Source organism: Rhinolophus ferrumequinum, chromosome 12 (assembly GCF_004115265.2).
Source record: "Rhinolophus ferrumequinum isolate MPI-CBG mRhiFer1 chromosome 12, mRhiFer1_v1.p, whole genome shotgun sequence".
Taxonomy (NCBI): Eukaryota; Metazoa; Chordata; class Mammalia; order Chiroptera; family Rhinolophidae; genus Rhinolophus; species Rhinolophus ferrumequinum.
In genome coordinates, this window is record NC_046295.1 from 63,797,773 (window position 1) to 63,825,066 (window position 27,294).

A 27,294-nucleotide genomic window follows, 5' to 3' on the forward strand; every position below is an offset into this window, starting at 1 on the left:
GTTCAAATGGCAAAAAAGTATGATAAAGATAACTAAATTATTCTGTTTACTAATGAAGTTATAGGATTTTAAAGTTCAATCCTGGCTTCTTCAGGAGGGTTTGGAACCCTGGGAGAGAGAGTGGTGGAAAGGGTATTAGGAAGAGGAGAGAGAGCCCAGAAACCTTGAGGACTAAAAGAAATCCAGAGAAACTAACCAGTGAGAAATGTCTAATAGAAGGGAAAGCTAAGGATCTGCAAAAATAGTGATACCTCATATGAATTTTAGGTTGTTGGCTGGTCTTAGTTATTCTTTACTCCCACTATTACTCCCCAAAATTCAATTTAAATCATATAAACACAACAATCTTGAAGAATGAAGCTTTAAGTAATAGAGGAACAGGAGTAGCTCCAGAATGAAGAAGGCATTTAAGGAAATTTCTGTCATTAGCTGACCACTAAGCTAACTGAGCAGAGACTTCAGTGGTCACCTACAACAAAGAATTGAGACTTGACAGAATTAGTACAGGAAAGAAAACAATAGACTCTGGAATGGGAGGGAAATAGGATTTCCAGAGTTGCCACATAGTATTGTTTTAAATGTCCAGTTTTCAACAAAAAATTATGACATGCAAAGAAATGGGAAAGTGTGGCCCTTAATTTAATAATGATATAAGGGTTAATCCATCAAGAAGACATAACAATTATGCATATGTATCTAAAAAACAAAGCCCCAAAATACTTGATACAAACTGACAGAATTAGAGGGAGAAATAGATAATTCAACAATAGCTGAACACTTTAATACTGAACTCTCAATAATTGGTAGAACTACATTGTGTTAACAAGGAGACAGAAGGCTGAAACAACACTATAAACCAACTAGACTCAACACCATCTATAGAACACCCCTACCCATCAACATATACACATTCTTCTTAAGTGCACATAGAACATTACCTGCTGATTTTGTGCCATCATACAATATGCATTATGCTGTGTTTGGATTCCTTGCTTCCATTGTATGCTTACGTGATCCATGTAAATGTGTGACTGCAGTCTCTCCATTTTTATTAATGTATGATAGTCTACTTTATGATCATAACACCATATCCACTCTTCTGTTGTTAAACCTTTGAATTGTTTCCACTTTTTGGCTATTTCAACTAATGTTATAAACCTGCATGTGTGTCTTTTGGCATATGTGCACATTTCTCTTGGGTACATACAAGTGAAATCGGTGACAGAACATGTCTGAGCCACCTTTAGAATAGTGCTAAATAATTTCCCAACATTGTGTGAAAATTTGGCTACTATCGGGAGTATCCGCTTCCTATTGCTGCATAACCAAGTAATCAAAACTTCATGCCTTAAAACAATAGCCATTTTCTTATATCCCATGATGTCTGGGTCAGGAATTCAGACAATATTTAAGGGTAATGTTTGTGAAAGACTGTATAGTATGAGCTTGGAAAGAATTTTTGAATCAGAGACGTTTCTTTTTCCTGCCAGCAGGGGTTGGGTTAAGCTGGGGTCACAACAGAAGGGCTGATTCTCTCAGAATTAAAAGGCCTGGTAAAATTAAAAGGCAGGATACACTCTGTGAGTAAATATTCTCTAGGGACTCAAAGATAAACTTATTTATCATGGAATTTAGTCTAATATTGGTAGTTACATCTGAAAAGAATACTAAAACACCCTGATTTTATACATTCCATGATGCAATTAGTAGAAAGGGCTCATGGAGGCTTCTTCCCCAGACGACTCCAAGCACACACTGGATTTAAGTGTGAATAAGTAGAGGTAGCTCAGAACATGGCGGGCTGTTGGGCCTGCTTTTGGTTTTTAAAGTGTAACTAGTCAATGCCTCAGAAGCTGACCTAGTTTCCTAGAGAACTGGGAAAAATTAACACACTGCCTCAGACTTGGTCATGCAGCTTTTATTGACCACTTAGTATCTTCTTGGGGATGGGTAGGATTTTCCTTTCAGATAAGACTATCACATGCTTAGCTAGTGGAGCACATATTACAGAGGATCCTATGAGGACTTTGCATATAAAATACAGAGATCTGTGAAATATACATCCATTAATAACAATTTGTACATTACAATGAGTGCCAATGTCAAAATAACTCCCTGTACTTAACAAGCAGCATGAATATATTGTGGCAGCAGCTGGTAGTCCTGCCCCATAACGGGCAATATTCACAGTGTAGTTGCTACTACAGATCAACAGTCACATCTTCTTTTCTTTCCTTTTTCTTGTTAGTGCATACACAAGATGGAAGGAGAAAGCAGTGGGAATTTGAGGGCAGTTTTAGTGTGTAGGTAAACTATATCGCAGGCAAACACACTAGCAATTATAAATTGGTCACAAACATTGAAGAAATTGCCGCTCTTGATGACCAAAAAGACAATTTTATACTCCTTTCATTGTTTTATTTCCAGTTGCCAAATTTCAGGTGCCTCCTTTCCACGTTATCAATAAATCTGTGAAGATATCGCGTACTTATTACAGGAATAAGAAATTCACTAATTAATCAGTTGCTTGTATGACAAGTAGCACTGAGTATTCCTAGGGGGAAAAATGATAAAAATCTCTTCCAGATAGTTTTATTAAATGAATGCTGAAGAAATAAACATGCAGGGGTCCTCCTTCCATTTGTTCACCAGTATCAACATTGCACAATTACAAAGTCTCAGCTTTTAACCCCTTTAAATAGAATGTGCACTCATGCACACACTAGCTGCATTGGGAGACCATGATTTAGCATTACTTCTGCAAATGACTTGGCTGGTCAAGATGAAGGCATTACATGTAGAAATTAGAAAATGTGTGTAGAAAAGCTAAAATAAATAACACTAAGGACTAAGGTTCAAGTATCTTAGCACCTCTCTCAGCACCATGGGAGATTCCCAATATTAAATAACAAAAAGTTTTAAATGCATAAAATCTGATGAGGCTTTAACATTTGACATGGGCCAAGAGCACAGTTCTTGCTCTTCCACTCTTACTTTCCAACAATAACTGACCTACCCGGCATTCTTGCCTGGAAGAGCATCCCAGGTACTAAAAATGAAAGTCAGAGGGCACTTAGTGGATGGAGCAGGAAGTACTGATCTGGAAAACACCAACTCCTAATGAGGCCATAAGCTTTCGAAAAACCATCCAGAGTTGGTTTTTTCCCAAGTAAAAGCCATTCTCAAGTGGTAGTCCATGATAGGTTTCTTAAAATTCACGATGCTACTAAAACTCACTATTTAGTATCAGCGAAGAGGATGTTCCAGTAATAAACACTATATTTTCATTTGTAAACCCCTTTCCCAATCAGAAGCAACCCAGCATATGCAGCCAAATTTAGGTACTACCTATGGCAGTGTTTTTCAAACTGTGAATGGCAACCCATTTATGAGTCAGGAAATGAATTTAGTGAAATGAATTTAGTGGGTCTGAAGAGCATGTAAAATGGTGGGGGGTGTGGGAGGGATTAAAGTACATCACACATAGTATGTATTAGTTCACAAAACATTTATTTCAGTTAAAGATTTTATATTCATTCATACACACACACACACACACACACACACACACACACACTATTCTGGGTCAAGATGTAATTATTTTTACTATAGGTCACACTCAAGAAAGTTTGAAATACATTGGTCAATAGAGACCACCAAAAACAGCAATCAAAAAGTTTCCACCCTGGTGTTAATGTCAGTAAGGGGTCAATACTGAGTGTAAACCAATTTTGTGCTTCGAATGCAAAGTAAGGAGAGAGTTCTCAGTTTACCATAAACACATCAAACTTGTTTTTTCCCCTTATCCTTAGGCGGGGGCATGAGCAGTGTAAGGAAAGGGAGAAACTCTAGCTGCAATTATTTACTTTGAGTGGTATATCAAGTTTTTCCCAGATGTTGAATTAAAATGCTTTTCCTCTTATCCTAAAGTCATATTGCTGGCAGAAAAGTGGGTGGAAAATTTCAAGCTGTCTTTATGGTTTTGAGATTATAAAGTCTAAATCAAAGCAGAATGAGCGATCATGTCCTACTTTACTGCAACTGCCCGTAAAAAGGAGGACGATCAGAATTATCACATGGAGACTGAATTCTTCCCCTCAACCTGTAAAGATGCTCAACAATCACTTTCTAAAAACCAATCATCTAAACAAATGACAATGTTCAGCTTGTCAATTTCAAGAATCCAGTGACGTCAGTTCAGTTCTGGTTCAACGACTGCTGTCTGCACCTCACCTTGCGCGTTTCTCAGCTAGGCAGGGGTGAGCGCTGAGTGGCAGCAGTTTGTGAAAGAAAGTTTCCTAGGCAGGCAGGCCATCAAACCCCTGGGTTCCAGCCTGAGCACAGGCTTCAGAAAGGAAGCTATGTTATCTCATAGCTTATTTCCTCAGATGTGAAACAAGAGTCCCTTCCTGAAATAACTTTATTTAATTTCAGTGCAGTTCTAAGATTTTTATCCAGCTTGTTCTACAACTTTGTCTACTCCTTTAATAACAGCTTTAATCTTCTATTTACTATGTCCATCAGTTTCACCTACAACCACCTCTCAAACATCCAGATTCCATTAAGCTCACTCAGCCCAGACACTATTTTAAAATCATCAAAATAAAGCTAATAAGGAACAAAATTTAAGGCATTTTTTTTTTTTTTATTTCAGCCAAGGAATGATGCATGCTACAGATTAATCTTTACTTTTCCCAACTTGGTTTTGCAAAGAATACCAGCATTTCAACCCCAAAGAACATGGCACTTATTTGTTTCTTCCCCTTCTAATTTATTCCAGATTTTCAAGTGTTTTCTTCAGTAAGGATGCTTTTTCCTGCAGCTCAGGTCTGCTGTCTGTCTCCATAGTTGCTAACGATTCAATCAGGAGTGTTCTGCATTCAGATGTCAAACTTTCCCACTGTTTAGATTCTGAATGGAAAGAGAAAAAGAAAAAAAAGATTCCTCATGGAACACACAAGCAAAAAAACAAACTATTCTTCCTGCATTCCTCCATATATCCTATCCCCAACATAAATGCAAAGCCACTCCTTGGTAACAGTTCAGTATACAATGATCACAGGTTCACTAGTGGTCTCAAAACCTAATCATTGACAATCACCTGACAGCCTATCAGGGAGTCCCATCCTCTGTCCCCAAAGAGAATCTAGGGATGCTAAAGCCCAGTGGGAAGTCAGAAGTATCAAGGCAAGCCACATAGAAACAAAAAAGCCATTTCAACAACACAGAAAGCTTCTTTGTAAGATATGCTCAGTAAAAAAATCTTGAATACATTTCATAATTGCAAACTCACTTTGAACAGATGACACTTTATTATCCCTTTCTTTAAGGGAAGCATCAGAGAAACTCAGAAAGTGAAGATCCTAAATCTTATTTATGAGGTTCTGCCACTTTCTAGTGATGTGGTTTCAAGCAAGTTATTTCAACGTTTACCATCATTTTCCTCATCTAGAATATATTCGTACATACCTGGCAAACTGAGAATCCGGTGATATAATTAAGTGACTAGCTCTTTTATTTCAACAAGGAAAAAAGGGATTATGAGATATGTAGTGTTACTGAGTCTAAAACGCCTGTTTTACGGAGCCCAGGAGAGGTGCTTTAATTGCTAAGCCATTAGAAAAAATCAGCTTCTTGATAAGGTTAAAAAAAGAAAGCCCAATACACTAAAAACTACAAGACATTATTAAAAGAAATGGAAGAAGACAGAAAGAAATGGAAAGATATTCTGTATTCGTGCATTGGAAGAATCAATACAGTTAAAATGGCCATATTACCCAAAGCAATATACAAATTTAATGCAATCCCCATTAAATTCCCAATGGCATTTTTTTACAGAAATAGAACAAAAAAAATCATCAGAGTTGATGGAACCACAAAAGACCCTGAATAGCCAAAGCAATTCTCAGGGGGAAAAAAACAGGCCAGAATTATCATACTCCCTGACTTCAAATTATACTACAAAGCAACAGTAATCAAAACAGCAACAGTACTGGGGTGGCCGGATGGCTCAGTTGGTTAGAGCGTGGTGTTCTTAACCACAAGGTCGCCAGTTTGATCCCCACATGGGCTACTGTGAGCTGCGCCCTCCACAACTAGATTGAAACAACTACTTGACTTGGAGCTGATGGGTCCTAGAAAAACACACTTAAACAAAAGTTTAAAAAAGAAAAAAACAGCACAGTATTGGCAGCAAAACAGACAAACACCATGGAACTGAACTGAGAATGCAGAAATAAACCCACATATATATGGACAGGTAATTTTGGACCAAGGAGACAAAAACATACAATAGAAAAAAGAAAGAAAGCCTCTTCACTAGATGGTGCTGGGAAAATTGGAAAGCCATGTGCAAAAGAATAAAATTAGACTGTTATCTGTCACCAAACACCAAAATTAACTCAAAATGGATCAAAGATCTAAATAGAACACCTAAAACAATAAATTGCATAGAAGAAAACACAGGTACTAAATTTATGGATCTTGATCTTAGAGAAGATTTTTTATGAACTTGACCTCAAAGGGAAATAAAAAGCATAAATAAATAAATGAGACTACGTCAAACTAAAAAGCTCCTGCACAGCAAAAGAAAACCGTCAACAAAACAGAGGCAACCAACTTAATGGGAGAAGATATTGCAAACAACATCTCCGATAAGGTGCTAATATCCAAAATATATTAAAAAAACTCATACAGCTCAACAACAACAAAAACGATTCAATTTGGGCGGCCAATGGCTCAGTTGGTTAGAGCGCGAGCTCTCAAGGTTGCCAGTTCAATTCCCACAAGGGATGGTGGGCTGTGCCTCCTGCAACTAGATGAAGGATTGAAGGACAATGACTTGGAGCTGATAGGCCCTGGAGAAACACACTGTTCCCCAATATTCCTCCCCGTCAAAAAAATAAAAAATACAGTTAAGAAATGAGCAGAGGACCTGAACAGACATTTCTCCCAAGGAGACATACAAACGGCCAACAGTTTATGAAAAGATGCTCAACTTCATTAACTTCACTAGCTATTAGGGAAATGCAAATCAAAACCACAATGAGATACCACCTTATACCTGTTAGAATGACTATATTACCACCTTATATCCGTTAGAATGACTATATTATCAACAAGAAAAGTCATAGCAAGTATTGGAGAGGTTGTGGAGAAAAAGGAACCCTCATACAGTGTGGGTGAGAATGTACTAAATTGGTACAGCCACTATGGAAAACAGTATGGAGGTCCCTCAAAAAATTAAGAATAGAATTACTATATGACCCAGCAAGCCCTCTTCTGGGTATCTACCCAAAAAAATTGAAAACATTTATATATAAAGATATATGAGTATGTACCTCTATGTTCATGCAGCATTATTCATGGTGGCCAAGACATGGAAACAACTGAGTGTCCTTCGATAGATGATTGGATAAAGAAGATGTGGTATATATACACAATGGAATATTACTCGGCCATAAGAAAAGATGAAATACTGTCATTTGCAACAACATAGATGGATCTTGAGATTATCATGCTAAGTGAAATAAGTCTGATGGAAAAAGTCGAGAACCATATGATATCACTCATATGTGGCATATAAAACTGAAAGCAACAAACGAACAAGACAAACAAACAAGCACAAACTCATAGACACAGACAAGTTTAGTGGTTACCAGAGGGAAAGGGGGGAGTGAGGAGAAATAGAAAAGGGAAAGGGGTCAAATATATGGTGATGGAAGGACAACTGACTCTGGATGGTGAACACACAATGTAATGTATTACAGAACTGTACACTTGAAACTTATATATAATTTTAATAATCAATGCTATCCGAATATATTTAATTTTAAAAAAAAAAAGATTAGAAAAGAAAACCAGAAAAAATAGGATTAAGAAAATTGCTATCAAATTTGATGACATGGGTAAATAACTTTTAAAATGTTTTCCCAACTCCACTTTCCAGTGTGTCATTTTGTTTATTTACATTTGTACAATGAGCTCTACTGTGCCACTGTCTGCAATTAACCAAGATTAAGTCAGGATTTACGATGGAAACAAAAACTATTATTCTGAGAAACTAAAGCTTCAAAATACGTTAAAAGTATATAAAATAAAAGAGTACCAAATTTAAACACTTCATAAAATTTACAGGTTTTAGCTTTGTATAGCCCACTTAGATGTACATATATATTCATTTGCATTTCCGAGTATATGCTTATTGCTTATTAAAAACAAAATTAAAAAATTTCTAAAAAAAAAAAGTTTTCTAAAACATATGCCATAAATTATCCTGGCTTTCTGGTCCTCCAGTCAGAACTATCAAGAACTCACCTTCAAGTTTTTTAAGCAGTAATTCTATCACAGATAAAGCTTCTGTTCTCACAGATGAGTAGGTCTTATTTTCTAAGAAGAAAATCATATAGTGCACATTATTTGTTTTATATGCCTTATAACAAAATCTCCAAGATTAAGTTAGCATTACTGAAAAAAAGAAGTTCAGAAATTATAAATTCAGACATACACCTGTTCTTAAGTAAGCTTCCTTTTGCATATTATTTCTCATTAAACACTTGAAATGTGCTACATGTCCACATTCATTACTTTAAAAAAAAAAATGTTGGTCAAATGTATCAATCACCACAATAAATGGCAATATTTAAAAAACCCATTTTAGAAATGAAAAATCAAAAGACACTAGCTCAAACACACAGTCATCTTTATATGATACCTAAGAAAGGTCTTTAGGTTTGCTTGATCTCCTCATTTTAACAAAGATCATTACTCTACCCAGGGTTAAGGCCAAATCAGGGACACATGGCTGGGACCTTGCAAAGACTAGTTTCTGAGCTTCTAGTTCTTCATCCAAAAGCATGCTACCTCCAAGAATTCCAACTGAAATATGCTTCCTTGGTGTCTGCACTAGATACAGCATCTAGTTCATGGTGAAATTGTCTACCAAAAAAATTAACATACAACCAAACCTGAGGCAAGGAAAGCACCCGATGAGCTTCTAACACCCTGTTATGCTACCAAGTACAGAAGTGCTTAAGAGAATGATGGTGACCTATCAACAGGACACAGTAGTCAGCTTGAAGGGAGGGAAAGGCTGGGACAATTTGAGCATAAAATTAATTAAGGAAAATAATTAATTATAAACCAATTGGGGGGAAAGAAATCCATGAATCAGTATCTATAATAGATAAAGAGACAGGGAGAGGAAGGGATCTTGCTTCCAAGAGGATGCCTACTATCAAATGATAAATGTGGAGAAGTGCTAGGAGTTGGAAAATCATCTTAGTAGAAACTGGTTCAGGGAAAACCATCAATGCATGCTAGGTCAAGAAGCCATTCTGAAGAGGAGCAGCATATCTGCACGGTCTTAGAGTGTCTTCTCCCAGACTGCTTATTAGACGCAGCTTTGAAGAAGAGTAGGTTATCTGAATGGTCGTAAAGCATGTCGCCACAGGCTGCTTATTAGACACAAGGGGGAAAACATGGTAACTATCCAGCAGAGAAAACTGAGAAGTGCCCTGACCAGGAAGACCAGGTGATCAAAAGTAACATCGCCAGCGAGGGCCGATGGACACTGTGCGTCTCCTGACAGGAGGCACGTCACGCACCAAGTATCCCAACTGGGAATCATACATGGATCTAACCATGAGCAAACAGTAGACAAATGCCAATGACAAGCATACTAGTTAAAAGGGGGGTGGGGACTTATCTTCAAAATAGTCAATGTCAATAAGACAAAGAAAGGCTGAGGAAGTGTTCCAGATTAAAGGAGACTAAAAAGATATGACAACTGGGTGGGGGTGGGGGTAAGGGGGAAGGTGAGGGGATTATAAAACAATCAGTAACCACAAGATGGCCACGGGGTTTTGAAAATTAATCTGGGGAACGTAATTTAGTGGTTACCAGAGGGTAAGGGGGTTGGGGGGTGGGAGATGAGGGTAAGGGGGATCAAATATATGGTGATGGAAGGAGAACTGACTCTGGGTGGTGAACACACAATGTAATTTATAGATGATGTGATACAGAATTGTACACCTGAAATCTATGTAATTTTACTAACAATTGTCACCCCAATAAATTTTTAAAAAATAATAAATAAATAAATAAAAAATAAAAACTCTACTGAAAAAAATAAAAAAAAGATATGACAACTAATTCCACAAATGATCTGCACTGGATTCCTTAACAGAGGTGAGGGAAAAAATTCTATCAACAACACTGAGTGAATTGAAAACCCAGAATATAAATGGTACAAGTCTGATTAAAAATACTACATCACTGTTATACTACGTACAGTTAGTAACTGTACTGTGCTAATGTAAAAGAATGCAGTGGAAAATTTAGGAGTAAAGGGACATGATGTAAGAAATATACTTTCAAATGGTTCATAAAAAATACGTAAACATAAGTGCAAATGATAAAGTAAATGGGACAAAATGTTAACAAGTGACTTTGGGTAAAGGATATATAGCTATTATATGTACTATTATCACAACTTTTCAATAAATTTGAAATCACTTCCAAATAAAAGTTTTTAAAAAATACTTAACAGAAAGGTTTTTCCAATGTAGGTGTTAAAATCCTACGTTAAGTTCCAGATTAACATATTCTTGTTTGGGGATACATACTGAGTATATTAAATAGGACAGTTCAGTAGTTCCATAAATTGCATTGTTAGCACAAGGTAGGGAATACTTGAAGCTTAGCTCCTCGAGTTTTAAAATTAGGACACTTTATCAATGTCAGTTTATCAAACTCACCTAAAGAATATGTGATTGATTTACAAGTTTCAAGGAGAATTTCAGCCAAAGCCTCAGGATCTGCATGCTCTGCCTCCAGAAGCATTAATCTGTAAAAACCACAAAAGAAGATGCAAATGCCAATTCTAAGAGACATTCCAAAGCCTTTCTGTCACAAATAATTTCTATCTCTGTGCATCACTTTATGATGCCACTTTAGCTTTTAGTTTTAAAATTTAAAGAAGTCCACTAATTATACATAAAATGCTCAAGGGCAAAAGGCAAAATAAATGACTGAACTTCATATGAAGCAAATTACCCCTGAAAATAGGCATTCATTGACTGTAGGACTCCCAGCTGCACTTTCCAAGTGCTGAGTTTTAGCCGTTCACACATCAATTTGCATAGCTCCTGACGATAACAACCTGGGGAAAAAGACAGAATGGGACAGAGAGAGAAAAGAGTGTGAAGGAGAAAAAGACAGAGCGAGAGAAGGACAGAGAGACAGAGACAGGAACAAAGAGGGATAGAGGTACAAAGAAAGTGGAAGACAGGGAGGGAGGGAGGGAGACAGAGAGAGAGAGGGAGGAAAAAATAAAATAAATGCCTTTTAATCAAAGCCATGAAATTTCAAAAAAAAAACTTCAGCATGAGTTTGTAGCCAATTCCCAAACAAATTTCCCTGATCAGAACTCCCCCACCAAAGGTCCTATATAATTGTTCATAAATGTTTATTTTTAAGGCAAAATCCTTCTCCAAGGAACTGACACAGAATCATAACCACACTCCCCTTTCTCTGTACAACACCCGGAATGACAACCAAGGAAAGCAGAACTCTGGAGGCAGGGAGCTCCGCTGGACACTCTGAAGCTCCTGCATGTTGTAGGCTTATCACCAGGTAACAGTGCTTTATCCCAAACCCATTATGCCAACGGCACATGTAATTACATTAATTAATATACTAACTGATGAAACGGGAGTATAAATCTCAAAGCAGTTATTTTTTAAATGCTGTAAAATTTAATTCGGTTCACAAATGTAAAGACAAGTAGGGGTAGAAATCTACAAGAATTCTGCACTTGAATTGCTTCATAAGCCATTGAAACTTCTTTCTTCACTATAAAGAAAGAAAAAGCAGAAATTGCAGATACATTATGAGTAAGATGTACATGAAAAGCCAATGTGGAACAGTTAAATTCTGAAAGGCCTTGGACCTCCTCTAATAACTGGCAAGTGAATGTACATTTCTATGCCTTCCACTAAATAAACTGCTTTGAGTGTAAAACATCTTTTTCCTGTAATTCCCTACTCTAACTTTTTCTACCTCTCAAACAAAAGTTTGAAGTCCTAATGGTGTCAAATAAGTAGACTTTCACTGCAGTCCATAACATAATACCAAGATGTAAGACCACTTACAAATCGGTGTCTTTTGGAAAATCCGTCCTATACATACATAGCAAATATACTTTTTAAAGTTCACACAAAGGATAGCAAGGCTCAAAGACAATCTGAAGTCTGATTTTTAGACATGTCCAATCACAGATAATCACCATACTTTTTATAACAGTCAAGCATATCTTTAAGATGTGGAGTGGGTAGCAGTGTAGGAACTAACACCAGGCGAACGTCAGAGGAGCACGGTCCCAAGTTGAAGGTCCTGTCAAAGGACTAACTCACTGCAACCGAACCCAACAATAAAGGTTTACAGTTGGTTTACTTACGTATTAATCCTTTGAAATACACATCCAATTCTGAACCTTTCTCAAAAAGTCACGAGTTTTCTCAGTGAAATAAAAGATTTCACTCGCTTATTGAAGATTTGGTACTACCAAGGCCATTAATGTTGAGATGAAGAGACCCCACTAATGAATTCTATGGATTCCTCAGAATACAGCATCATAGAGAAGAGTTAACAGAATTTTTTTTATGGTTAAACTAGCTAAACATGATAAAATATATCATGGCAGTTAAGGGCTGAATCATGTCCCCCAAATTCATATGTTGAAGTCCTAATCCCGAAAACCCCAGAACATGACTATATTTGGAGACAGTCTTTAAAGAGGCCATCAGGGTGGGCCCTAATCCAGTAAGACCGGTGTCCTTCACGGAAGAGGAGAGGAGGACATACAGACCCAGATGGTCGTTTACAAGGAGAGAGGTCTCAGGAGAAGCCAACACTGCCGACACCCTGATCTCAGACAGAATTTTGAAAAAATGAATTTCTATTATTTAAGCCACCCAGTCTGTGGTACTTTGTTATACCGTGTTTCCCCAAAAATAAGACCTAAACGGAAAACAAGCCCTAGCATGATTTTTCAGGAGGACATCCCCTGAACATAAATCCTGATGCGTCTTTTGGAACAAAACTTAATACGAGACCCGGTCTTATTTTCAGGGAAACATGGTAGCAGCCCTAGCAAACTAATACAATAATCAAATGAAAATCATTTGCCGTTGTAGAAATAAAATGTATGTTGGCTAATTCTCACTATTAATCAGGCTGTACAAGAAAGAGTAACTCTAATTTGTCACACAGAACATTTCTGTTCTCGTTAAGTGATTCTAGTTACAGCACCCCTTCACATGCAGGTTCTGGTACTTACGTTGAGTCTCCACATTTCGGGGCCAGGCTTTGCCCAGGCTCTCAAAGGCTCTTAGCAGAGATTCCAGCTGGAGCTCCTTTTCCTTCTCATTCTCGTCTTCATTTTTGGTTGTCCGGACTCCAATGCTTTCAGGTGAGTTCTAGGACATACCCAAAAAAGCAAAGCAAAATTTAATTTTTTTTCAAAGTTATAGGTATACTATTAAAACAATCAGTACCAAAGTAGATGTTAACCAAGAATTAAATGGTAAATTCTCTAGCATGAGTTTTCCTATTTCTAAAAAGAATTTATAACAGGAATACTACACCTCTCTAATAAGTATGGAAAATCTTTAAAGAAATCTGTAAGCAAAGGTGAAAAAATACTGTATATGTAGTATTTTGAGCACAACATAATAAGACTTGCATAATGATCTTGGTAATGATCTAAACCCAAATTCTGTTGTAATAAGATACGAAAACAGGTTGAGAATGCCTCATCTAGCTAGCTGGTGATATCACCAATTTAAAATACAAGTCTCCCAAATCCATACGCTATCATTATGTATGTAACAGATTATTTAAGGAGCCTTTTTGCTCAAAGAAAACAAGTAAAAATTCACAGCAACACAGGAAATAAGAATGCTATTTAAACTATTTCATGTTTCACAAAAATATAAACCATACCCTTCTTTCTTTGAACAAGTGCTCCAACTTTAAAAACAAGTATTTCATTTTCCAAATGAAAGTCTTTTTTTCTTTAATCAAAATCCCCCAATATATGGCAGAGGCAATTAATAGAGACACACTGAGCTCCCTGCCTTCCCTCTACTGGGGTGCCTTCTGCATATGCACATAAGGAAAGCTGATTATAACTATGACACAGACCGTTCATCCACTCCAACACCCACTCTCAGAACTCACTGCTCCGGTCACCTTGTGATTCCTGGCTTGCAGGTTGAAACCCCTGCAAAAAAGTCAGCTTTCTGCTTTGTTTTAAAAGTAAATCCACTCTCCTGTTCTCCCACGGAAGGCTAATGGACACCTGGAATGAATCTGCAGCCAGGTGTGGCCACCTTGCTAACACTGGCCAACGGGACAGAGGTAAAAGTACCATGGAGCATTTCCATAACTCTCCTTAGGAAAGAACTGACATGCCTGCTCTGATCCTTTCTTCATCCCCTTTGCCATCACCTGCCTGGAATGCAGGACAGTAACCACACCCTATGGATGGCAGAGCTGAGAGCTACAAAGAGCCAGAACCCCTAAACTATTATGTGAGACACAAATGTCTATCTTGTTTGAGGCCATGACATTTTGGCATTTTCTCTTACTTGCAGCTACACTAATTCTAATAAAATATGCAAACAAAACACAGAAAAATCTTTTCCTTTTTTTTAACTTTTAAAGTATAATCAGACCTGAGAGGATATAGGCGGCCATTACCTTCTTAATGAGAGGTATGACAATGTCAGAAAACTCCTGGAATCTGTCTTCTTTAGTGGCCTTCAAGACATCTGCTGCACAGCTGATTGCTACAATCTTATATTTGAGATTCTCTTTGCAACACTCCTTCAGAACAGCCTGGAGAATCTCATTTGTGCTAGGCTGATTGGGCACAGGCTTTTCCAGCTCTGCACTGCAGGATCCATACAAAAGCATTACAACAGTTAATAAAGGCCACAGCTTTCAGGCTCATCTTAAGAAACGGCATCGCCATTGAAAGAACATTTACCTGCAAGCTGTCACCACACAGGCGATGGCTTTCAACAGTTCTTCCTACAGGGTTGAAACATGAGAGAATACTATTAAGCACGCATGTCATTTTCATTCTGTAGTGTGACTACAATTACCTCAGGAATATTTAAAAGCTATGACAACAAAAATTAATTAGAATCACTTTCTCTTCAATGTACTTTACTGTTTAACAAGTACATCCACAGAAGCAGGATCACTGACTATCTCTATTTCATAAAGCCTAGAGAACTGACTTGCCCAACGTCAACACAGGCAAGCGTGTCAACCATGGAATTAGAACTGCATGTGACTCCCAGCCCAGTACTTCTTCTGCAGTACTGCCCTGGCCACTACTGACTTTTTATCAACCAGATCATTATATGCTGCCACGATTTCACTTTCCCCACTGACTGTTCGTTATAAGTATCCTACTATGGCCCTTATATCAAAAAAAAAGACTGCTACTAATTCATAGGCCCCAGAGACAGGCATCCTCAGGTCCAGGTTCAGACAGCTCACCTTGCTACTCCATTTCACATATGCCCCATCCTGATCTCTTCATGAGATCAACAGGTACAGAACGGTAACCAAAATGGTTTGAGATTTATCTTGGTAAGCTGAACGTGATAAATAAAAATCAATCTCCAGCACAACTGTGCAGTATTCAACAACATGTGCATTGCACTTGGATGAAATATCATACTTAATCGGGCAAAGTTTACCCAAAGCTTCCCATTGGCTAGGAAATCTGGTTCACAAAAAGAATGTGATGCCCCACAAAACCAGATTCTAATTTTGATAGGAAATGAAAGATGAAGTCATAATCCTTTAAGGATACCTTAGACTTAACTGGGCACGAATGGTTCCTTTACCTTTCCTGCCCATGTTCTTCCAGCCAGGCCTTGCAGTAATGCGGTCAGAATCATTCCCAGATATGGAGGTACGAGTGAGCTGGTTTGCTTTGCAATTGATGCCATGGCAATTGCACCCTGGGCTTTCATTTTCCAGGACTGAGACTGTAAAGCTTTCTGGGTAATGGTAATCAACTCCTGCATGTATAACCGAATGCCACCAAAGGAACCTAGATTACGAAAAGCAAAATTAAAGCAACCTTTAAGTGAGACACACAAAAAATTAACTGAATTTTCTAAGTCTGAATAAAAGTCAGTGACCATCAGTCTAAAGCAGTGATTCTCAATGGTTACATTATACTACTTTCAGAGAAAGAAAGTCGGTGGTGTTGTGATGCATCTTTACAACAGCAGGGCTTTACAAACTTGGCTACGTCCACAGGAGGGTGTCATGCAAATGGTCGTCATCCACTGGTGTGTGTCAAGGTGAAATACAAGAGAAGCACTACTCTAAAATAATACTCTATGGCAACAGAAAAAATCACTATTCACTCTCAACTACAGTAAGTCAAGTTCTGCTCTGCTGGGGCAGAGTTTCCACCCTCTCACATGGGCAGCAACGGAGGAGGAAAGAGAAGAGCTCTGAGAGCCAACCTTGAGAGCTCAGCAATTTGGCAGGCTCAAAACCAAATGGGACACATGTCATTATGGTCCTGGGAAAGTAACCATAGGAGTTTACAAATACAAAATAGGATTAAAGAACTCCAGCTGTGGTTCTTAAAAAACAGGTTTAATTCATAGGTACGGATTACTAACCAGGTACATTCTCCTGCCACACTTCAGTCCATAAGTTACATTCTTCTTTTTCTGATTTCTCCTCATCAGCAATTTCATGCATGCCTAGAAATGCCAAAGGCAAAACTTCTTTGGCATGGTTCTTCAACACATCAGGACTGTATCGTCCAATAGCATGAATAGTCAAAGCACAAGAGGTCTTGTAGATGGGTTCTGAAGAGAAGCAGAAAAAAAAACAATCTATGATATTTGCTGTTTTTAAGGGTAACGGATCAAAACAGACTATTGTGCAACTTGCACCACAGCAAAACAAATCAGTAAAATCAATTCAAAATGTTCCTAGCAAAGCACATAAAATCATAGAGGGTAAAACCTGATTTGTATTGTTTTATTAGGTCATTAACATTTAAATTTAAAATAATACAAAGTAAGGTAGAAAAGGTACCTTCTTTCTCCATATACCAGCCATTGAGCTTCTGCAAGAGTTTCTCAGTGCTGCTATCCCGTGAAGTCTGAAAAAGAAACAATCCTATTCAGTTCTTTATAATTATCAAAGTATAATTACTTAACTTATAATCTCTTACTTATAAGAGATTCAACTCACCCGAACTAAGTGGCCCATGGCAAATGCACAGGATTTCTGAATTACACTGTTCCGATCTGCTAGACCACTAAGCAAAGCACTCATAAGTTTACCTATCAGAAATAAAGGAGAAAAATCTGATACTTGGTTAACCAAATGTTTTGCTCTGTTCCCAGAACCAAAACAAGCTTAACCCTATAATAATATCTGATTTTTTCCATGGTAGTTTAGAACCCTTGTATGTTACATTTGTACTACCCATTTGCTTCCTTTTGCCTGATACAAAATTAAAAATTAATCTGTGTCAAGAATATTGTGGGGAAAGTTGCAAAAATGAGAACTAGGTACATAAAATTTATTAGGCCCATCTGGGAGTCAATAAAAGAAGAGAAAAATGCTGATGTAAAATTAGCTATAAATGGTAAACAAATCCTACAAGGTGACAGATACTTTCACCTCTTTCCACCACTAAGAAATAATAATCAAACACAAAAAACAGTGAAAACTCACTAAACTTGATCATCCTTTACCTTTTGCAAACAAAATAGATAAAGGAGGAAGATTAAGAGGAGAAAAAGTACACAGTATCACAAGCATGTCTGAATGATAATTATTTTTTCTTTTAAAACCTTGTCACACAAGACATGGCCATACAAAAATATCACCACATATGGTTTTGACAAACTCACCTGAGTAAGGTGTTAGGTCCTGGGGACACTGAGTAGTTAATGACACAATGACACTGGCACAGCCTCCCTACAAGGTTACAAAGGCAAAGGTCTAAATTTGATGGTCATAATGCTCTATCAAACCCTCTGTTTCAGGTGTCAAAGATTTAAAGATATACTTGAAGCCTAACAGCCCCTCCAGGATTCAATCTAGAATGAGGAAATCTCTTAGTTAAAATTAGCAATGCAAGGGTTTTTTCAAAACCTCCACCTGGAAGATGTGCGCTCTCATACACTGCAAATAAGAAAGAACACTGGTTCACTCTTTCAGGAGGGCAACACGTCATCTTGTCCATCCTTGTTCTAACATTTCCAGTTCTAGAGATTTAACCAAAAGAAATAGCTTCAGATGTGTCCCAAGACATTCATCACAGTGCTTTGTTTAGTTTCAAAAAAGCTGAAAACAAATCAGATGCTCCTTGATGGATTAAAATAAATGACGTTGAGTCACACAACAAAGTATCATATAGCCATTAAAGAGGACACTGTAGAAGACACTTGCACAGAAAATACCAGAAGGAAACACTCTGAAATATTAAGAGTAATTATCTCCAGGACAAATTTTAACTTTCTCCTGATTTATAAATGCTAAGTTTTTAAATACTAGCAAGTGTTAATTTTGTCAGAAGGAAAAAATGTGAGTTGTTTGTTTTTAAGTGTGGGGGGGCTGGGTCTGATCCTTGAAAAATCTCAGAGAGAAAAACATTTTCCTATCCAAACACCTGCTAAGCGCTCCTTTGTGAAAAATGCTAAAACAGCCAAGCTTTGAAAACTGGATGAGCATTTCCACTAATAAATGATAATGAATGAGGACCCAGAGGCTATGCATAAGGCAACCTGGGGAGAGAAGTGATTCCATTAAAAAACTAAGACCATATTTACTAAATAAGGTACATGTTTCATTATTTCCTGAATGAGTTACATGTTATGAGTGCAACCATGAAAATGAAATGTATAACGTAAATATTAGATTTTATGAAAAAATATGAATTTCAAACATGATAGCTGTTATATTTCTGTAGCCCGAACTAATGAAAATTACCCTTGTGAAAAATACACTTACTTACCTTAGTTCCAAGGCCTACACCACTTCTGATCAGTTCACATAATCTAGGAACTAGCTCACCCAGCACCGACACATCAAGGTATTGCAGGCACTTTTAGAAAAGAATAAACATAAATTAACCTTAGCAAATAATTAGGTCCATACCACATCTTCAATTAAAAATTGCCCATGTCAAATATGTACCCACTGGATTTGACATGAAGTTGAAAAATAGCTGGTTTAATTTTGCTCTGATTTCAATGTTAAAACCACCACTGTACTACAAACAGAAAAACCATTCATTGGTGGTTCAACGTTAAGAATAAACCAAAAATGATGAAAAACACTGACTTACTAAGGGAGAAAATAACGATTACCCAATAAAAAAAGGACCTCTCTGGGCCTACCTCTTCTTTTTCAATCCATGTTTAATGTGAAAGACCCAGATTAAACCTGCCCTTCAATGGGCCTGCCCTACCAAACCATCTCATAAATTGACTTCTTAGCAGATTTTGTCATACTCTATTTTTTAAATGCAATGAAATATATTCTATAATTAATGAGTATATGGTGTTTGCTATCTATTCCTATTCGTATTTCTTTAAGCTTTCTTCCCTCCACCCCCAAATAACCCAACTAAGACATAACATCCTTAAACCAAATTTTGGTAAGTCTCCCAGTAAGCACTACAAAAACATCTACTTCTCTTGTCCCGCCTGTGATTTGCTCAGCAAAACCATTTCCAGTAGCTCCCAAACTCTCAGTTAACCACCCAAGGTGTGCACAGTAGTCAACTTCAGTGACTTTGGGGACTCCTAATCCAAGAGTCCAGGAGTTTAGAACCCCGGTGCCAAGCAGCTCTTTCCTGCTAATCCCTTCCTGTGACTGTGAAACAACGTATCAGCACTGTTTAATTCTCCTCCCCTGCCTTTATGCTGCTGCACACTTCATCCTAGGTCCTCCCAAAGACAAAAACCTGAACCTCGCTACGTGGGCAGGCCAAAGACAGAGACCTACACAGAGATCTCTGAGTATATTGTTCTCCTATGAACACAAATGTGGACTAACAGATTCTGACATGTAGAAAATTATTTATTCCATTTAGTAATACAGAAGAAAAAAGAAGTACACTAAGAAAAAGCTGTTGTCACAATAGGTGCTTCACTTATCCCTCAAATCTCTACTTCATTGAATGTAACCTGAAGACGTAGAACAATTACACTCTAAGGTAAGCAAACTTCGACTTTCTCATTACATTAGGCACTGACCATGTTGATTGTTTCCATCATGGGGGAGGATTTGGCAGCACTGAGTCGAGCACTATCCATCGCAGCCTGAGAACACAAACGGAAGACACTCAGCACATTCAATTTATACAAAAAGAAACTCCACACACTCCCATAAAAGGATTTTATGCCAAATTGAAGAATCTTTTTAAAAATAACATGTAGAAACAACAAAGTCAAACATAAGTCTAACTCCAATTTTTTTTGACCTACACTCAACCATTTTACCTGCAGAGGCAGAATCTCACTACAGGTGAGAAATTCAGTCAAGTTAGAAATTAACTGCAGTTAAAAATTAACATTAAATGGTTCTGAGCAAGTCATCCTTCTTGAGCCTCAGGTTCTCCTTCCACTAAATAAAGGAAAAGACTAAATAAATTTCTATCTAAGGGTTTTAAAAATTACCTCTAAGCAACAAAAAAATTCATACATTTATTGCACTAACTTTGTAAAGGGCCTTCACATCTACAGTGGTATTTTAGTCTAACTACACTGTAGGAGAAGAAAACACTATCCAGACAAAGAATGAGAAAAGTAAGGCATACAGAGTGACTAGCCTACAGCTGCAGAGTCTGGACTAGAATTTTTATTTCCTAATTCTCCGTCTTAGTAGGTGGGAACCTAGGAAGAGGCAAAATGACTGCGAAAAGAAGAATGATGAATGGAGAAAAACAGCAACATTAGAGGCAAAAGGAAAAGAAAGTTATTAGAACAGTGTAGGCAAGTTAAAAATCAAATAGTCGACTGACAAAACATTTACAATCTATATGATGGGGGTTGACAGTCCAATAAACAAATACAAATGTAAAAACATACACAAGTCAAGTACAAAAACTGGCATGGAATAGAAACACAATTCACAGGAGAAATAAAAATAGCTAATAGAATATGAAAAGACAATGGACAACACGAATAACAGGACAGTGTAAATTAGAACAATGACATTCTTGCTTATCAGGTTGATGTTATTCAAGGTTGGCAAAGATGTGGAGAAAACAGAACATTCATAACCTTTGGTACCACAAAATCTCTCCTACAAAAATTCAAAATCACTTCACTATAGAATATCAGGCACGCATTAAAAAGAATGAAATAGGTGCGGCCGGATTGCTCAGTAGGTTAGAGAATGAGCTCTAAACAACAGGGTTGCCAGTTCAATTCCCACATGGGCCAATGAGCTCCACCCTCCACAATTAGGTTGAAGACAAAGAGCTGCCGCTGAGCTGCCGGAGGGGCAGCCAGGCTCAGGCTCAGGTGGTTAGAGTGTGAGCTCTCAACAAGGTTGCCGGCTCAATATTTAGCTGCGCCCCCTGCAACTAAATATTGAAAACGGCAACTGTACTTGGAGCTGAGCTGCGCCCTCCACAACTGGACTGAAGGACAACGACTTGGGGCTGATGGGCCCTGGAGAAATATGCTATTCCCCAAATATTCCCCAATAAAATTTATAAAAAAATTTTTAAAAATGGAATTGATCTATATAGAGACATGATATATTATTGACAAAAAGCAAGTTGCAGAACAACATTCATAGTCTGAATCTATTTTAAGGTTAGTATGTTTGTTTGGTTTTGCTGTCTATGACTACAAAAGAATTTGAAAAAAGGACACAGGAAACTGTTTACAGTGGGTACTCATTAGAAATGATACTGTACTAATAGGGGAGAAAGGACTCCTAGGGAATTACTTTCTACTTTTTGTTGTTTTAATTTTTCACAATAAATGTTTCATCTGTACTTTTTTTAAAAAACAACTCTGATCAGAGACTAGGCAACTATAGTGTATGTTAAAAAGCAGAATAATTTTGGACTATGCCAAAGTCTAAATTCAAATCCTCTTTACTTGTCGGGCAGGAGTGGTCCATAGGACTCTGAGAGTATAGACCCAGCCCTGAAAAAAATAAACAAGTGTACAAAAAACTGTTAAATAAATGTTAATACATTTTTTGAATGGAAGTGTCATTTTCACGTGATTCAAAAAATAGTGTGTAAGCCTGCTCCCTGCCCACCCCTATAAAAAAAAAAACACTGCATGTGATTACAGTAATTGAGCTGTTTTGAGAGTGGTCAAAGTATCATTCAAGTCATGCCGTTTGTCTACAGACAATGGATGGACTGTTCAGCTGGATCGCAGCAGCTTAACAGGGCTCCTCATTCATGGTACTTAGCAAAATGCCTGTGTTGTCAACTCACCTTTTCTTGGTCTGTAGCCCGGAGGCTCAAATAATTGAGAACTTGGGGTTCCAATACACTTAAGGACTCCAGCAGAGCTGGGATGAGTTTTGGTGCATGTGGTTTCAACATGGCTCCTGCACTTTTGCTGATCTTCACAAGGGTGTTAATGCTACAGACACAAAGAACACAACTCCTTTGAACAAAAGAAGCCCTGCAAATCTAATCATGAGGACGTTTTGCAGTTTATTGCATACAGGAATATACTCACGGTGAAAGCCTGGTCTTAGCACGATTTTTTGTTAAATTTTTATTATAGAAATATTCACGCATATATGAAAGTACAGAGAATCACAAATAAAATTCTATGTATTCTTCACCCAGTACAACAATTAGCAGTCTTTGGCCAATTTAGTTTCATATATACACAGAGACACACTTTTTCCTCCTGCTACTGTATTATTTTAAAGAATAACCCCAAATTAAACTTCAGGACGTATCACTAAGAGGCAAGCACTCTTTATCATAAATATCTTTGTACACCTAAAAAGTATTAATAATTTTTTCATATGAGCTAATATCCAAATTTCCCAGACTGTTTCACAAATGTTTTTAAGTTTGTTAGAACCAGATGCAGAGTCCATCCACATGTTGCAATGTACTTCATTTCTTGAATCATTTTTAACAGTGCCCTCCATCCTTTTTTAAAATTTATTTGTCCTCACTGATTGTATCTTGATGATGTTACCTAATGTGTTCCTCTGTCACTGTACAAATCTGTAGGCTAAATCAAGTTCAGAGTGATCAGTGTGTTCAAGTTTGGTTAGCCTGAATCATCCATTATAAAGTTCACCATCAGCCTTTCTCACCAGTGGATTAAGAAGTCACTAATGATCATTACCTAAATTATTTTACAGAGGATAGCAAAATGGTGATGTCCTAATTTTATCATTCCTTTGCATCTGTTAGGTGAATCCTTCTGAAAGAACTTCCCCTCATCAACTATTTAGTTACAATGAAATACTGTTAGTAAAATTAATTTGATCTAATTTTAAGAGTGAAATAAAAATAACACATGAAGTTCCCAGATAGCATTCTAGCTTAAAAACAAAAAACACCACAAACTAGAATCCTTCACTGTTGATTTTAACTTAAAATAGCCACAAATACCTAAACACATGAGCGGTTTTTTTTTTAACATTTAATTATTGCAGGTGGTAAACTGTTTATTTTAAACTTAATAAGCTGTGAAATATTACAAAGTTGTACAGCGAACAAGCAAGCTCCCACGAACCTATGGCATAATGGGAAGATGTGCTTGCTGGGACAGAGGCCGACGACTATAAACATTTTACCGACGACTATAAACATTTTACTCAAGGTCGAGACAGAATGGCAGAAAACAAGGTTTCCTGGTTGAAAACAAGGTTTCCATGAGAATGTGCAAAAATGTTCTCACAACTTTTCTCATATGTTCTAGTCACCTCAGATTCTCCTCAAGGCACTTCTCCATACTTTTAAGAATCTCATACTCAAAGAAACTCAATCTCTACTGAATCTCTACTGAATGGCTAGGAACTAAGTAAATCTAGTACATTCCCATCGTCCACTGATTCACACCTGAGGGCTCGAACTTCTGTCACAGGACTCATCATTCCTTTGTCCAGAAGGCAAGGTAGAAGGACAGCAATGGTTCTCTGGCCAGCTGCTCCTTTGGCTGGGTCACACATTTTCACACAAACCTCACATACAAAGAGCATGGAAATTAGTGAAACTGAACTCTCACCCAATAAAGCATTCATCTGACAAAACACTTCCTACTTCCCATATCCACAGAAAAGAATGAGTGGATCTAGAGAACATTTATAAGAAAGCATTTAACCATGTGACCTATGGCGAGGTTTATACACCTACAACATAGAAGTCCCAGATATGTCACAAAATCAAGTTCAAGTGGGAAACTAATAAGCTTGCCAACCTCATAAATATGAAAGGCAGATTAACACATAAACATAGCAACAGCAAAAAGAAAAGAATGATGTCTCTTGATCTAAATGAGTAATGTGTTCTTCAGGGTCCAGTGAAAGCTGTACCTTACATAAAGGCCCACAGAAGCTCACAATTTAAAAAGACCAGAGACATACTTTGTTAAAAATACTAGAATTATAGTGTAACAGCACCCAGTTTCACATGCATTGTTAAGAACAATGAACTATAACCTGAAACCAATTACTCCGCAACTAAATGTCATTTTTTGACAAAAAAAATGACATTATTGTCATTGTCACTTAGAACCCTGCCCCACTTCACCCCCCAATGAAGTTAAGAGTTTTCACCTTGCTCAGAGTTTTCAGAGCTAGTTCTGCTGCTTTTCGCACAGATTCCTAAAAATAAGAAAAGTATGCCATTATACAAGTTAGAAAGTTTCCTTCTCATCTACCCCACAATGCATAAAAACTACCTTCAATTCTACACAGATTAGTAAAAAATCCTACTTTCAATACCAGGTAAAAAATTGGGCTTCATTAGGCTCTTTGCCCATCAAGGAACATATTACCATGGTATACTATTTTATTGAATTAGGTACGACCTATTTTGACCTTATAAAAATATGGCTATTTGGTATAACAGTTTAAAAACTAAATATATTATAAAAATAAATGTTTAAAGACTTGTGTGAGGATTCTGAAAGACTTAAAAAATCTCTAATGAACAAAGCAAAAGAAAGGTAAAACTGAAGGACCTAATTTTAATGGTAAGGTATCAAAATGATCTAAAATTTAGACCGCCCAGGAAAAATTAAGAGCAATTGTCACATTAGTTGGGAATGACCAATCTAATTTATGAAATTGATCAAAATAGTTATTCTGGATTATTTCCAAACTGTTATTTGTCCCTAATAAATAGCATCCTGAGATCTCTATTGAAAGAAAGTGAAGCAGTAGCAACTTTTAAAAAAAAAAAAGTAAAATTTAGATCTAAAGACTGAAGATTCAGATACATCAAGACTGAAATTTTGGAGGGAAATTGTGGTCCTTCAAAATTGTCTGGATAGCAAATTTCAAAATATATAACAAATATTTTAATAATTCTGGTTTAAGTTACTCTATGAATAAATGCAGATTTATTTCTATAATACCTTTATATCATCTTGTACTCTAAAAAGAGTTTCCCAAATTTCTGGAAGTTTATCAATGATGTCATCTAAGGGTCTTCCTCTCAATAAATCATTCAGAGCCAAACAGCTGCAAATAAACAGTTTGGTTTCAAATATATGACCAAGAAAGCCCAATATTTTACTATGAAACATTCTCATCAAATAAGAACATGGATTCTTAACCACCCCACTCCAAGACAACAATGACTATTCTCTCCGTGGTGCCTCAAATATACCACAGACGTATGGCATTTAGTCATCAAATGTCTGTTTCCCACAACTATAATACAATCTCTTTGAGATGATACACCATTTTTCACTTACCAGTGTACCCATCCCTAGGGCCTAGCATAGATTATATATGTGTAAATAAATCCCACCCTACAAAGTCATGACAGTATATAAATACATCTTGATGTCTACCAATTTAATAAGTGATCATCCACTATAATTTCATGCTTGTAAAAACCAAGACAACTAAGGAAAACTACTGTCCAGAGTTTAAAATGTTCAACAACGATAAATGTCTAACCCAACCATTAATGTGTTTTTAGTAGTTTGGTACAAAGTATAAAACCTGGAAATTTGAATGAAAAAAATTCAGTTGTATTTGACTAGTTTTATACTTCCAAAAATAGTACCTGGATTCTCGAACTCGCCACATGTTGCTGGTAAGGTTCTTAATCAAATCTTGAAGAATTTCTTTCAAATACTTATCCACCTAATGAAAACAAAGGAATAAAATTAAAAATGCAAAATTCATCAATAGTCAAATTATTCATCTTTCAACCACAATGACCATATTTCCATATGTAACCACCTAAGGGTCTCTCTAGGCCTCTTAGCCCTCCACTCTTTCACCCACTTTGGTTACTGAAAGCTGCCAGAGTGATCATTCTAAAATACAAATTTGATCCTTAATTCCACAGTGCATGAGGATAAAGTCCAGTCACCTGGACATGAATCCAAACCCTCTGTGACCCATCTAACGCTGAAGGTCTCATGCTCTATCTCATCTCCAGTCCTACCTCTACCTATAATCTCCTTCCAGGTTCTACTTGCCTGGCTAACGCCTCCTTGTCCCTCAAGATTCTAATCGGGCATCACTTCGGAGAGAGGACTGGCCTACGCTGCTCTGTGTTCCCACAGCACCCTCATAAGCACGTATCAGACCAGACAATAACTGTACTGCTCCATTACACTGACACCTCAAGCACAGGGACAGGATCTCACTCGTCTTTCCATCGCTGACACATTGCACAGTGTCTGGCACATAAAGGAGTATTATGATTGTTCAGAATGAAAGACGAGTTTAATCTTTCCAGCCTCTGTTTTGTTTTGATATACAAGTATCCATTTGTTAACACGAACTGATGATACACTCAGTTTTTATGGTAATCCAAAGAGCCTCCAAACTTACAGCTTTTCCACTTCTACTTCTGTGGTTAGGACAGGTTTTGTTTTCCTCACTTATATGTATAAGAGAACCAAGACAGAGAGGCAAATAACTCATCCTGAGATTTAGCCAACTGATGTCTTCCTATGTCCACTTCCCTAAATTTCTCCATAGTGATCTCATCCACACTGTGGCTTCACCTTTCACTCATACAGAGACGATACTCAC

General features: G+C 37.2%; 1 protein-coding gene across 6 annotated transcripts in view; it reads right to left on the minus strand.

Moving 5' to 3' along the window:
- Window positions 1-4,624: 4,624 nt before the first annotated feature.
- The window catches only part of ECPAS (Ecm29 proteasome adaptor and scaffold), a 101,846-nt gene continuing 79,176 nt past the window's right edge, over window positions 4,625-27,294 (minus strand). For 5 of the 6 annotated variants that reach the window (XM_033122597.1, XM_033122599.1, XM_033122596.1 and 2 more), the window contains 19 exons: window positions 26,312-26,391; window positions 25,653-25,758; window positions 24,850-24,897; window positions 24,134-24,255; window positions 22,535-22,685; window positions 20,325-20,390; window positions 19,079-19,168; window positions 17,973-18,039; window positions 17,305-17,396; window positions 17,146-17,212; window positions 16,722-16,913; window positions 15,927-16,135; window positions 15,053-15,096; window positions 14,764-14,956; window positions 13,340-13,478; window positions 11,056-11,161; window positions 10,758-10,846; window positions 8,317-8,388; window positions 4,625-4,911 (listed from right to left, as the gene is read on the minus strand). In XM_033122597.1, the coding sequence (XP_032978488.1) occupies window positions 4,772-4,911; window positions 8,317-8,388; window positions 10,758-10,846; window positions 11,056-11,161; window positions 13,340-13,478; window positions 14,764-14,956; window positions 15,053-15,096; window positions 15,927-16,135; window positions 16,722-16,913; window positions 17,146-17,212; window positions 17,305-17,396; window positions 17,973-18,039; window positions 19,079-19,168; window positions 20,325-20,390; window positions 22,535-22,685; window positions 24,134-24,255; window positions 24,850-24,897; window positions 25,653-25,758; window positions 26,312-26,391 (2,073 nt within the window). In that variant the 3' untranslated portion in view covers window positions 4,625-4,771. The remainder of the gene's footprint in view (window positions 4,912-8,316; window positions 8,389-10,757; window positions 10,847-11,055; window positions 11,162-13,339; window positions 13,479-14,763; window positions 14,957-15,052; window positions 15,097-15,926; window positions 16,136-16,721; window positions 16,914-17,145; window positions 17,213-17,304; window positions 17,397-17,972; window positions 18,040-19,078; window positions 19,169-20,324; window positions 20,391-22,534; window positions 22,686-24,133; window positions 24,256-24,849; window positions 24,898-25,652; window positions 25,759-26,311; window positions 26,392-27,294) is intronic. The other variant, XM_033122600.1, reaches the window with a different exon arrangement.